At 38.9% G+C, this 14,149-nt stretch overlaps 2 protein-coding genes across 5 annotated transcripts in view; both read left to right on the top strand.

Moving 5' to 3' along the window:
- The first annotated feature begins 226 nt into the window (after window positions 1–226).
- vps25 (vacuolar protein sorting 25 homolog) lies at window positions 227–5,557 on the top strand. Its single transcript, XM_063894031.1, has 6 exons — window positions 227–335; window positions 1,800–1,945; window positions 2,558–2,611; window positions 2,733–2,821; window positions 4,332–4,407; window positions 4,735–5,557. The coding sequence occupies exons 1-6, from the start codon at window positions 289–291 to the stop codon at window positions 4,845–4,847; spliced, it is 525 nt and encodes a 174-aa protein (XP_063750101.1). The 5' UTR covers window positions 227–288; the 3' UTR covers window positions 4,848–5,557.
- A 1,254-nt stretch (window positions 5,558–6,811) lies between these two features.
- Window positions 6,812–14,149, top strand: part of wnk4a (WNK lysine deficient protein kinase 4a) — a 43,726-nt gene continuing 36,388 nt past the window's right edge. For 2 of the 4 annotated variants that reach the window (XM_063892826.1, XM_063892823.1), the window contains exons 1-2: window positions 6,812–7,046; window positions 7,235–7,897. In XM_063892826.1, coding sequence (XP_063748896.1) covers window positions 7,268–7,897 — 630 coding nt within the window. In that variant the 5' untranslated portion in view covers window positions 6,812–7,046; window positions 7,235–7,267. Of the gene's footprint in view, window positions 7,898–14,149 lie in introns of all 4 variants that reach the window. The other 2 variants (XM_063892825.1, XM_063892824.1) reach the window with 2 other exon arrangements.

Genomic DNA, 14,149 nt, shown 5'->3' with positions numbered 1-14,149 from the left:
GTTTGCTTCAGTTTATTGTTTAATTTCTTGAGAAGAACTGGTCTGATCAGTCGAACTTAGAATCATTATTATTATTTTTATTTAAATTATTATTATTTTATTAGTATTATTGTTTTGTTTGTTTTGATGTTACTAGTATCCAGATTCACACTCCATATCGATAGGTGGCGGTAACCCTTTCAAACGTTGTTTGCCAACCGCCATTAAAGTATAATAATAAGAAGGAACCATTTGAGAGGTGGGACAGACTTCCGGAAGCTGTCAGCTGTGAGCACCGCATCAGCTGCAATGAATTTTGAGTGGCCCTGGCAATATAACTTCCCACCTTTTTTTACGTGAGTCAATTTTCGTAAACCACATTTAAAACGTGCATCAGCTCTGCTTATTGCCTGCCACTGTTTCTTTGTTAAATAATCGAGATGTGTTGATTTGCTAGCTACTATGATGTTAGCCGGAGCTACCTGGCTAAAACAAAACAGCTAGGGAAGTGGATCTGTTTTTCTCCTACTGGCTTTCTAAAGTTTGTGTCAAAGCTCCACTGTTTGACTTGTTGAGGCCTAACTTTATATATTATTAAAAATAAACATCTTATTAAGGAGTGGTGGTGTGTGCGAGTTTAGAGAATGAGTTAAACTCTTAGCTCTAGCTAACGTTAGCTGTTTTGATAGCCAACATTGTCTCAACTTTAGCTACACAATGTATGCCACCAATGATAATGTATAAAATCCCACCAGCTATTCAACAGTGAAATGGCCAATTTGGTTACCCGTCAGATTATGTGACCTGGTTTGTAATATAAGCTATAGAATACTTTTGCACATTTTATTAGTTACACCATTTATTTTAATACCTGCTACCTTCACCCTATATGAATTGGAACATAACTGTTGGTTGCTGTTATTTAATTTTGACAACTGAGTTTTAAGAAGTAACAATTTATTTTAATCAACTTGTATACCTAAATTGGCAATAATGGTAAAGCACTTGAGAGTGACTGTTCCAATTTTTTTTCTGCACTGCTTTAACATGAATACTAGCTGATGAATGTTACGCCATCCCTCAGTTATCCTCTCCCCCAAAATCTTTGCTCCAAAGAGTTTCACAGAATCCAGAGGGATTGCATTTGACTGTAAATATGTGAAATCCCCCCTTTCTTTACATGGAAATTAACTAGAAAAGCATTCAGAGGCATGTCATCATTCGGAAACCTGGAATATTTATTGTATAAACAACCTTTAACTTAGTAGATATCTAAAAGGTCACAACCTTTGATGTTAATAGTGTATAGGCGTGTGTAGAGCAGCTGACAGCATTTGCTCATTGCTTCATCCTTTTCCAGAAGTCTGTCCTCCAGGGTAACACACTTTGGTGTAATAATGACTGGACAAAAATACCTCAGTTCTGCAATTCCTTTAAAAACAAGACTGATACAAAGCAGATACAAGGAACATAAACATTTCCTTTATTCTGATAAAGAGTTTAGAGATAAGCTGTCACTTGCTTCCATCAGACTACCATGGCTGTGCAACACAGACTGTTGTTAAATAAGTTGAGTCATAAGTGTAACTACTCCAGTCACTTTCATTGAGTATTGCAGGTTTTCTTGTAAATTATTCAAATATATTAACAGGGTTTAAACATGTGATAATTGATAATATTCACTATATACACTTGGACATGCAGAAGATCTACTTTTTGTAATGGCTTAAGAGAAGCATTACACTGATGTGTGGGAAGTATTTGCAATGCCATTAGCTTTTGGTGATGACGTCTTATTGTCTTCCTCTCTTTGTGGACAGGCTACAGCCTAATGCTGACACAAGACAGAAGCAGCTGGCAGCATGGTGCTCCCTGGCTCTGTCCTACTGCCGCCATCACAAGCTGTACACCCTGGACGTCATGGAGGCCCAGGAGAGCCCTGTGTTCAACAACAAGAAGATAGAACGTATCCTTCAAGTCCAATAAAATCCACAATTTCACTATACTTTCAACATGTTAAAAAAACTGTTTCAACTCCATATAGTCTCTAATGTTTGCTTAGGTTTAATTTAGATTGTTCTTTTTTATTAGGATATAAAACAGAATTTTACCCACAGGATATTATTGTTGACCCATTAAATGAGGGTAGGTTTTAAAGATGAAATATAATGCTAATTCTCAGGTTTATTATTTGTTTTTTGCCTCTACTCTGACCAGTTTACATGCTTCTAAAAGTGCTTTATTTAACCCACTGCAGGAAAGGGTAAACCCCATAAAGCATAATAGGGCCCCTTTAAATGCTGCCATCCACGCAACTACGTTAGAGATTATTTTACATTCATTTTGGTGAATTTAAGTTCTTTTTTCAACATCACTAACAGTATTTATATTAGCAGAGACAGTAAATAAAAAATCATATACAGAGACAATGAACCATATGAGCACAAAACCATATTTAGAAAAATATTCCTGTGTGAATTAGGCAGTGTTTGGACATTGATACACATAGCTCAAGACGTTTTGATATTCAAACCTGTACATTTGTTACTTTTGGTCTTTGCCCTTAACTGATTTTCAGGAAAACTTTCTATGGAAGCAATTCAAGTTGTGTTTGAGGAATTGAGGAAAAAAGGTACATTTTGTTCTGTGTAGTTGTTTGCACGGTGTTGACATTAAGAGTACTTATCTCACTGCCAAGCAGTGAATTCATCTCACCAGTGATACATTTTAATCATTGTGTCGTCTGAACTCAGGGAACCTGGAATGGCTGGACAAAAACAAGTCTCGGTGTTTAGTCATGTGGAGACGACCGGAGGAATGGGGGAAATTAATATACCAGTGGGTGAGTCATCAAAACTGAAGACACACTGTTCTGTCTCTGAAACTGTATATCTGTGGAACTGATGAAGGATAAATGGGAAGAAGAAAATGTTCTGTAAGGCAATAAGTAAGAGGTGAACTGGAAAGCCGTGTCATTTTTTGCTGCGAGAGAACGGAAACTTCAAAAGGCGAAGAAGAAAGAGCACTTTCTTTAGTCAGTGGGTCGACCCGTTGAAATGAATTGGCTCAGAATCGGCAGTAATCTGTTATTTAAAAAAAGTTATATAAATGAGAGACTACGCTTCCCTAAGAGGATTTTCCCCAGCTAAATTTCTCTCAGGGAGAGCTGATTTCTTGCCCGTGTGTATGCATAACCAGATTTTAAATTGGCTTTTTATGTGCACTCAAGAAGAAGAAATCTAACCCCAAATTAAACCAAAGCCAACACAAATTTGGCGCCTTAAGTCCAAACACATTACCCCTACAGAATCTTTGACTCTTTGCTGAAAAAAAAACCCTACAGTGTTCGAATGTCAACAAAATTATCTATCCTTTTTTTAAATTCATAATATAATAAACCTTTATAGGGCAAGTTTAAAGACGCATTGAATAAAACTGCTTTATTCAATTTTTCATTATAGTTTCTCCATTTTAGAACGATGTAACATGAAAAGTAAGAAAATATCATTTAAAAACGTTTGATAAACACAAGAAGTTAAAGTAAGAATGTGCAATAGAAAGATAAACAAAAATAAATAAATTATTATAAACATTTGTAGAAAAAAGGATGTAATGTCCAATGATATATCAAATAAAATAGAAACAAATATTTATAAACACATAGGAAGTCTAAAGTGAAAATATGCACATTGTACTGGAATATTTAACATGTAGTTACTGTACACAGTTGTGTCTTAGTACTTGCAATAATACTGAATTACACAGTATAAGAGGCTGCTGATGTTGCAGTGTGTTCTGAGTGTTTGTTTTGAACCCCGCACACCGGCTTAGGAAGGCTATACATGTTGAGGGATGGATAACTCAAATGATGGAATATCGGCAGTTTTGTGATATAAAAAAGTCTCAATGGTAAGGAGTCCAAACTGGGGGATTTACCGTGAGAAACCCTAGTTTTATTTTTGTCCAATGGAGAGTTTGAGTTTTTCGTGTCATTATTTGCTGCACCTAATAAAAAAATATATCTATGACCATGTGCTCCAGATCTCCTCCCTCTGAAACAATCAGAATCATAAATCCTTTCGTAGTAATTAAAGAAACGTGACTTTATTGCACATTGCCTTTTATTGCACAAGATCTCAACAGTCCGTATTGTTTGGGGCTCTACCACGGGCCATGCTGGTTATAAAGTCTGACTGTTGCAGGAAGGAAGGACCTGCAGTATCTCTCAGTGAGAGGGTGAAACAGCCTGTCACTGAAGGAGCTAAACAGTGCAGAAGGGGTGGGATACATTGTCAAAAACACAAAACAACTTTTCCTTTCAGTGATCATCATTCTGCTGTTTAATATTTTAGGTTTCCAAAAACGGGATGGTCAACTCTGTGTTTACACTTTACGAGTTGTCAAACGGTGATGACACGGAAGGAGAAGGTATGGTGCCATTTCTAATATTGACATGAATCTGCATCAATGCATTTTGTGCTAATTGATTTACACACTGTATTAAAATATAATCGTATAAAGAGAAGTATGTGTAATGAAACTTTGCAGAATCAGCAACATGTTTGAAAGCATATCTGAAAAGTAATTATAGCAAAGGCTTTTGATATTTTTAATTGCCTGACCTTTTTTTCAATGCTAGCCCTGAATTGTTTGTCACACGTTTGTCATGTAAGCACCTTGTCGCTTTGTTTTGCTGTATAAATGGTTATTTTTCTCATCCTACCTCCTGCTAATAACTGTGATGTGTTCCTCCAGAGTTCCACAGTTTAGAAGAGTGGATGCTGCTGCGCTCCTTGCAGACGCTACAGACGGACGGGAAAGCAGAGATCATCACCATGGATGATGGGAAGGGTGTGAAATTCTTCTGAAACAGTGCTGGAATATAAAAACACACTTTGTCTGGGAGCCCTCATACTGTACCTCGTAGGCAAAAACTAAGATTTAGCCATTGAAGGCCACACAAAGTGCACCTCCCATGCCCAGAGGATGCTTTGTGCTGCAGTTGATGTTGCCTTAGGGTTTGTTCAAGACCTTTTTCTTATTGGAAGAGAACCAATACTATATCTAAGTGTTTGGGGAGAAGAGCATTTAAGGTGACAATACTTTTAAAGAAGTCACAGGTAATATTTTTGCCATTTAAGCTTGCAATGGGCCTTTTAAGGGACTAAATAATATCATGTCTGATATTCCTGGGGAAAATCTCTCCCCACAAGCTGTAACTTTACTTTTTCTCTATGTAAATATTACTAGTTTTACCCTGATTTTCCCAAATTTCCTTGGTAAAATTAACTCTGGACTTTTTGATCTGTTGTTCCAACAAGACTTCCCAAAGCTATCCCAGAATGCAACACAAGGGGGACTTTTTGTTTAGAGAATACATGCTTCCAGAAGAGGAACACCACATAGACTTGGACCACCAATCCTGGCTGACTGGGTGTAATAATAGTGGACTTTATGAACAGATTGCTATCATCCTCTTACTGTGCTATTTTAGCTACTGTGACACTCCTGTTCCACTCTCTCTGTCCATATTCTCCTTTTCATATCCTGTAGGAAAATAAATTTGACATTTGCTAAATATGCTTCATTTTTGCTTCTTTAAGTGATCCCAGAGTCTTGGCTGTTGTATGTCAACATGATTGATAATGTAAACAGTGCCTCACAGTGTGCAGACGTGTTATGATCTACTTTCTGCTTGCAGCTGTACTGAAATGTCCCCTTGCATCATGTGCTGTGTGTTTCCGCCTGTGGGGATGATACAGCTCCAAGGAATCAGTGTGTGTTTCTGATAACAGTAAGTGTGGGTATGTGCAGGTGGGGCCCAGTGTGGCCTTGGCTGATAAAGGTGTCCTAGTGCAGCAGCAGCAGTATCAGCGGTCTGGCCCCCCCTGCAGGTTAAGCTCACACTTGTCCACATCGAGCTGCATCTTTTTTCAACTTTCAACCAAATTCTTTATTATACAAATCAACACTGTCATGTGACATCATATAAGAAAAAACAGTAAGGCATCATAATAACATAAAGATAACATAATATGCATAACTCGGGAAGGATGCTACATTCAATATAGAAGCAAGAGATAAGATAAATGAAAGTAGTAATGGAATGCATAATTATACATTAATAAAAAGGGGCCAAAAAAAGAGTATTTTAAAATACCTGGAAGCTATGCAAGAAAATAAAAATAAATAAAATATAAAGGTCCTAAAAGGTTAAAATGTTAAACATTTCCCTGGTAAAACTAATAAATGAATAATCCACCGAACTTTCTGGTTTTAGTTTTCATAGTATAATGCAACCATCCATTTAATTTATAACTTGGTTTGAGAGTCAAAGTATTCCTAGTTTGTTTTTAAAAAATCCTAATGAGGACTGACATGCCTAAAAATAAATGTTAAACTGTTCCATCACTTTTACGAAGTTTCTATTTAATCATCCTTGGCTGCATATCTCTCTAATTCTGGTTAATCACTAGACGTCAGACTGAGACAAGCCTGTAGTAAAATGACCACGGCTATATTGAAGCTGTGCACAGGGACCAACTAAAAGAGGAGACATCCCGTCCTGTACAGTGTGAGGAGACCAAGCTTATCAATACAAGGAAATGTAAAAATAAAAGTAGATCCTCTCTAAAGCAAGGCCCTGCTTTTAACTTACCAGATGACCAATAATTAGATTGTTATAAGGTATCCCAAAGACTTTATTGAAACCAACTACGCGTAAGATTAAAACCAAACCTACTGATGAAATGTTTGGGTTTTAACTAATTCTAGTTTGCAAACCTTTCTACTGTAATTACTCCCTGATGATAGTCTCATTAGCGCGTCAAAGCTGCGAGGGGCGGAGTCGGGAGCGCGCACTCGGAGCGCACAGGACGCACGGCCCTCCCGAGTTCTGTTGATATAGGCAACGCCGTCCTTCCACCGCAGGTTATGGCTGAGCACTTTGTGAAGTGAAGAGAAAAGGAAGAGGACAACTCGGATTATTTGATAGGAACTATGCGTTAATCTGCTTTAATGTGTGCAGTTCCTTCAAGTGAATTGTTTTTACGTCCCGGCAGCGATGAGTAAGTACATGTTTCTTACTTTTTAAAGAGATATTTCTATAACGCTGCAGGTAATATTGTAAACAAAGGCATGATGGCTCTTGTCTTGTTAGTCATTTTATTACCAGCCTTTGTTTAAAACCACTGACATCATGGGAAAGTTAATGTAACGGCACTCTTTTGTCCTGATGCCACATTTAAACTTTTAGGCTCTAAATCAAGAAGGCGTTGAGTCTGCTACAATGTCAAATGCGCAGGTTGAGTTAGCAGGACGCGGTTTCCCGGTCCTCTCTGTGGATATGACCGACGACTGCTTAACTCGAGTCCCATCCGTGCTGAGGACGCATGCTTTGGGCCAACGGAGAAACTCTTATGGGCTGCAGAAAATTACCATGGACATTGATTCTCCTCTGTACAGCGGCGTGCTTTCCAAAGCCTTGTCCTGGTCAGCTGAGAATATCCCAACACTGCCCGAGTCAAGAGCTGAGGAAGAGAAAACGGATGATTTCCCTCTGTCGCCTGTTTCCAGTTCGGGCACCAGCTCCAACACGCCCCCCAGCAGCCAGGGGCCCGACGACGGCTCTCTCACTGGAAACTCGGATCCCAAACCGAAATCCAGGGCTCGGGACGTTGGCAGCTCGGAGTCTGAAAATGAACTTCAGAACAAACAGCTCAAGATCGCATCCCGCATCGCGTTTGATGCTCAGTTGGAACAGGAAGAGAAAGAGGACATGGAGACCAAAGCGGTGGCGACCTCACCTGATGGAAGATATCTCAAATTCAACATAGAGATTGGGAGGGGGTCTTTCAAGACGGTCTATAAAGGACTGGACACGGAGACAACAGTGGAGGTCGCATGGTGTGAGCTACAGGTAGGATGGCTTCTTTTATTTTTCACTGTAAGGTCTCAATTATTCTTTTAAGATGCTCTTTTAGTGCATATGTCTGCAATCACAAGTTCATCAACACACGCTTAATGTATTTTCAATGAGCAATAAGTCACTACTGACATTGGCTGGGATGGTTACAGATAAAGGCAATGTAATATTATTGTATATTATTTCCTTTGTGTACACCTCCATACCGAAGCTGCATTGGGTTTCCTAAACAGTTTACACCGGAGATTATAAGATAAGGAAAGATAATATCCTTTATAGGTTACCAGATGGGAAATGCAGGTGTTGCAACAGCACCAAGACACAAAAAGAACACATAAATATGAAGTTAAAAATAGGTAGATGCAAGAAGTTTATTAGCTATACAAGAAGGATCCAATTACAGACACATTTACAAGGTGAAAAGTTACGAGTTCACACTGCAGTATATCTTCCTTTCCCCCCAAGCCACAGACCCATCTCAGGTATGGCTGATACTTTCCCTACTTGCCTTTCCCTTCCCCACTCAGCTCTAATCCCCTCCTCAGGTCACCATGAGTAGATGTGAATCAGTTTATTTACTGATTATTACTCCCTGTTGACCTTGAGTTGGCATGTGTCAGGCCCGTTCACGGCAACCCAGGTCATCCTGTCAGCAGTGAGAACCGAGTGCCCCGCTCTGCCCGCCATGATCCCTTTAATCTCTGTTTTCATTAACAACCAATGACACCAAGGCTGGCTCTCAGGACGGACACCTAAAGTGCCAAACTAAGAACGACCTAAGGGGATATATCATTTCTATTCAGGTCTGACGATCTGCCAAGAGCATTTGTGTGTGATAATACTTCCATTTGTGTTTGGGATTGTTTCCAATTGTTAGGCTCGAATATGAGATTTTAGAGATTATGTTTTGTTTAGCATGTAAACATCACAGGTATCAAAGAACAATTACAACACACTCTTTTTGTCCATCCAGTTACATGGCAACATACAGAGGTGTTTTTTTTGTTGTGTATATGGCACACAGGACCAACCAGCCTGGGTCGTAGCTGCCACCTCTCTTGCTTGTGTGGTTTGATAGCACAATAGAGGATTTAAAGATTTAACTCCCTAACATTTGCTGTTTGTGTGACGTGCATTAGTATCAGAACCCATGTCCACCTCCTTAGAAGCAAAGTTGGGCCATTTGAATGCTGTGCTACTGACATTGAACTGTATAGCCAGTGTCAATATTACTCTGATTGGTCTAATCTTAAAGATATTGGAAGTTGTCCTAAGGCATTGCTGCTGATGAAAGAGCATTTTATTCAATATAAACAAGGACTCTTTGTCCAGCATCTAGAGCTCTGCAGGAGGCACACAGACAGTCAGGGATTACACAGGGTGAAGTGAATCCGCCCCCAGGGCTCAGGCTCAAACATTAGCAGGTTGGGACTTCTGCTTCAAGTGCCCACCTGTCAGTTCAGACAACAGGTGTCTGTTTGGGGAAAGCAGAAAGAGAGTCACTCCCAGGCTCTGAGAGACAGAGATGTCCTTACCTGCACTGTGTTTTCTCTTCTACACCCCCAGGTCAAACGCAGGCGAGGGTCCATAAATATCTGTGACGTATCCTCTAAACCACTTGCTTTTAACTTTTGTGGAGAGAAAAATTGTGTTGCAGGTATTTGACCGGGGGCCATACTGGAAATAAGCATGCTATTTCATCTCTTGACTCTAGACATGAGCCCATTAAAGCTCCTTAATCGCTCCTAATAAGCTTAAAGGTGGCCATTGTTGATATGGTTCCTGTTGTGATAAGTTAATCTCAAAGACACAGACTCGCTGCGGTCGCATTTCTTAACTGAAATCACCTCGTCCTCTCCATGCGCCCCGATTGCTTAAAATGAACACAAAGGTTAGCTGTTGGTGGCTAAACACAATCACCTCCGTAATGTTGACGGAGCAGCAGCTGAAGGTGCGTCATTACAAGTCAGCTAGAAATTCCTTAAGCTGTTTTAACTATGTGTTACAGAGCCAGAGCTGAAATCTGCAGTAAAATCAGCTGTTCACAATGCGAGGGGGGCTTGAGCAACATCTGTTTTACATGATTCACACTTATACAGATCATCATTTAAATGAGTCTTCAATAAAACAGAGAAACTCTAAGGAAGTCACCTGTTTGCATTTTATTGCCAGTGTTGTTACACTGAACACGTTTAACTAGGCGGTGTCGACAGGAGCCTTTTGTGTTTGCATTCAAAAAGTAAACAATGCATTTAGGTTCTTCCATGACATGCAACACCAAAGCTCATCCAGGACAATTAATAAGCACAAGACACGTCACTGCTTATAAAATCTGCAAACTTATATTTAGATTGTTACACAATACAAAAGCAATCATAGCTTTCTTAAGCTTTTTTTTAGCAATGTTTGCATAACTCCTCAGGTCAATATTAACATGAGGGGAATAATGTAAAAGTCAGGCTGTAAACAGTACCGTATGTATTATGTACACAAATAACATGTCTATCGTCTGCAGACCAGTCTTAGGTTTAAATACTGCTTAAAAATGTGTGTTGGTACTCTTTACTATTACATTCTTGATTGTTATTTATATCTGGCCCAGACAATATAATGCAAGGGGACGTTTGGAAGGTTTTGAAATGGTAAAGTACATAATACGAAAACACAGTCACCCGAATTACCCAGAACATGCATTGCTTTACTACTAGTTTATTCTAAATACGACTATCATTTAAACATTTTTTTACATCATGCTGTAAGAAAGATGGCTTGAAACTATAGCCATTGAGAACAGGAAGTCATGTTTCCGATGTTTATTCAGGTAATAAATCAAGTGCGATGTAGGGTCATTTTCTCATAGACTTCTATACAATCGGTATACAGCACCTTTCCTTATAGCGTTTTGTGGATGTGTGCATTTATTTGTATTGCAACTAACTCATGGGTACACATTTTCACTTTGCTCAAAAATCAAGAGATGTGGATGACCTTGCCAACCTTCCTTATCTAATCTACACATGCCTAATGAATACACAACAAACAAATCTGTGTGATCACAGGTTAACACACTACACTACGTTTTAGAACATACTGTACTCATGAGTCTTGGTCCAAATTAATTAATGTATATTCTGAGCTAAAAGAGTTCTCTTATCTCTTGTGCTGCAAACCTTTTTTGAAGTATATGCCTTTATCTATAATAGTATCCTTTTTACGTTCTGTATAGTCCCAGTGAAGTTTTCTTATAATATTACCCCTTCTTGTATCGGTCTTTGTTTTTCTGTTGTGTTTTAAATAGATTTTAACAGTGATCAATTATTTCCTTTCCACATACTAATTTCAACTCAGATAGAATACCTACAGATAACACAGTGAGTAATACAGTGAAACAAAATGGCTATGTCGTGTAATTCCCAGGCTGATTTTGAATAAATTGCATCTATAGATCTTTAAAGACTAGCGGCCATAAACTTTTCCATGCTTCAGCTATCTAGCAACCCTCTCTCCATCGACTCTCAGGTGCCATATAGGCAACTGGGCTTTGATGGAAATGTGGAGGTCATAAAATATGGATAAGCCATTGTTTGGTCCGATCCTTTAAATCATTGTAGAAAAACAGTTTATAACATGTACTTCTTACTGCACGTCATCCTTTATTGCTGCTTCAAAACTGAATGAGGTATGACATATTGAATAACAAGCATGTAGACTCTTTCCAGCACGACTAACTTCTGACTGACTGCACTGAAGAACTGATCCCTTTTGATCTTTAAATGGCAATTGTTGCATAACATCTGATGTTATTGAAGGGCATCTCTAAACTATTTTCTTCCAGCAGACTCCCAGACACTTTTATACCCCCATGTTTCATTTTTAAACCCAAACCAACGCATTCTCTATGCCACCTGTATTTCCACCACTATCAGTGTTTATGTGGGCCATGCTTAATGCAAGATTGGCTTGTGTGCTTAAAAAAATACCCAGGAGCCAATTCTTTGGATACATACATACAGACACATTTTTTTATTTAATTGTTTGGAGAATATCTATGGCTAATGAGAGTCCTTATTTTTTGTGGTAAGCATTTTCTGCAACACACTTTGCATACACTTTGTGTTGGCCATTATAATCAGTTGTTCGTGGGTGTTCAATACTTATTAGCCGCCTTGTCGAGGGTTAAGGATATCACGCTCATGTCTGTCTGCTAAATATGAACCTACAGCCAGCAGTTGGTTAGCTTAGCTTAAAATAAAAACTCAAAACAAGCGAAACAGCTAGCCTGGTTTTGCCTATTCATTCCCAAAATGCCAAACTTTGAGTTCTTTTATCATGTTTTAAAAGAGTTTTGTATAAATTCATGCCTACAATTTTCTAATTTAAGAGTTAAAAAAGTATAATTCACCAAGATCTAGTTATTATTTAGCGTCAAATGTAAAGAAACATTTACAAGTTCCAGTTTCTTTTAGTGTTTGATGTGTAACCTAGCGTAAAAATCCCAGAGCCTGGATTTCTATGTATAAATTCACAATGATTGTTAGTTTTAAAAGTTTGAAAGTGAATAGCGTAAAGAAAGCAGAGTTACCTGAGGACAAAATGTGCCTATGAAAGAATTGCATCCCTCCTGCTGTACTAAGAGTTGGAAATGCTAGTGAAAGTGTGCTCGCTGTGAAAGCGCTGGAAGCTGCCCTGTTTTATGTTTCTGCTCAGAGTTTTAAAGCTCCTATAATAGCACCGGATTAAATTAAAGCTGTAAAACCTTAATAACGTCTTGCTACTCTGGTCTGTGGTTTTGCCTTCTGAGTTACGAGGTAAACAACAAAGCATCATTTCTGTTGCCTCCCTCGTTTTGCTAACCTGGGCCTCAAACTAGCCTGGCTGTGTAACCTTTATCTGAATGTGGCTAGTGTTCAGTGACATAACACAAGCGGTGGGCTCCTATCAGCTCCACTGTAGCCAACATCAACACTGTCTTCCCTTGCAGGGTGCAGCAAGATCTAGCTTATCAGGGCCTGCCAATGTTCTCTGAGGGGAAAGTGAAGGAGGCCTACATTTACACATGGAACCATGTCACTTTTGATGTGAGGCCTGTTTGTTTGTTTGCTGTAGTTTTGCACAGTGTGTCATCTTTAAGACATGTACTGTACTCATTTGGTGGTTGTGCTGCATGATACATCTTGTCTGTATCAGTATGCATTCTAGATAACAGTGTCTCATTGGCAGCTGTTGATTGCATGTTAGTGTCTCATTGAAGGTGGATACTGTAGGGACAAGCTGGGGCATCATGGTGGCTTCGAGTACTGGAGCCTGGGGCTGTTTGGTGTGTACGTTTCTGTTGGAAACAAAATCAACAGTGAAGGTAGCGCAAATGTGGGCTGCAGTGACCCTTACAGGAAGATGAATGAATCAATGTTGCTCAAGGTCATTCCCGTAGCTTTGCTAACTTTTTCATTTTAGTTTATCAATGTACTAACTTCGTATGATATGTTTTCCAATGATATGTAGTTTATTTTTATCACCTCCGACAAACATGTTTCCAGTTGGGTTTTTTTGTTCAACTGAAACTTGGAGGAACCCCTTACATTTGGAGTGGATCAAAATCCTGGAACAGTTACACCATTTTAATTGTAGCTTTTATGAACAATGTGTGAAAGGGCAAGTGAAGTGACTTACTGTTATATAAAATGAACAGAATTGTACTTTTTCAAAGGGCCCTTACAAGATATCAAAATACCGAAAGATTTTAGATGTCGTTCGCATTTTATACATTTCTTACTGATCAGTTAACACATTGTGACATATAGTGATACAGCAATGCACTTACAATAGCTGATTAATAGAAATCAAAACACCACCTCTAGATAAGCCAGCAATCAGGCTTCCGAGAAATTCAAACACAGCAATCTGAGTTTATGTTGGTTTTTCTATTATGATTAATGCCTTACCAAACCAACAAAAGTCATACAGGACAATCTGAAAGATGATGTCTGCTGAAATGATCATAAACTTAATCTGCCGCCTCTCATAGTAATGAAAAGGGGAATTATTTTCATCCGTCAGCCGCACTAAGCTTCTCAACAAGTTACTCTGCCAGCCACACACTGGGAACACTAAGTGGAAAAGAAACACTATGAACTGGTTTTACATCTGCCAGGTGCAATGACTGAGCTATTGTACTTTACCGTACAGCACATGAGACTGCTACTGGCATAGCGTCTGTTTTTCTGCTGAGTCACTGCTTTTATTGGG

Source organism: Eleginops maclovinus, chromosome 10 (assembly GCF_036324505.1).
Source record: "Eleginops maclovinus isolate JMC-PN-2008 ecotype Puerto Natales chromosome 10, JC_Emac_rtc_rv5, whole genome shotgun sequence".
NCBI classification, from domain to species: Eukaryota; Metazoa; Chordata; class Actinopteri; order Perciformes; family Eleginopidae; genus Eleginops; species Eleginops maclovinus.
The sequence above is the reverse complement of the archived record's forward strand: the minus strand, read 5'-3'. Positions and strand labels throughout refer to the sequence as shown.

What these genes read in the sequence shown, in the direction of transcription:
- vps25 (XM_063894031.1), top strand. Translation starts at nt 289, where the DNA reads ATGAATTTTGAGTGGCCCTGGCAATATAACTTCCCACCTTTTTTTAC. An exon ending in CAACAACAAGAAGATAGAAC is followed by an intron (nt 1,946 to 2,557) that starts GTATCCTTCAAG and finishes ACTGATTTTCAG; the next exon opens with GAAAACTTTCTATGGAAGCA. An exon ending in GGAAATTAATATACCAGTGG is followed by an intron (nt 2,822 to 4,331) that starts GTGAGTCATCAA and finishes TTAATATTTTAG; the next exon opens with GTTTCCAAAAACGGGATGGT.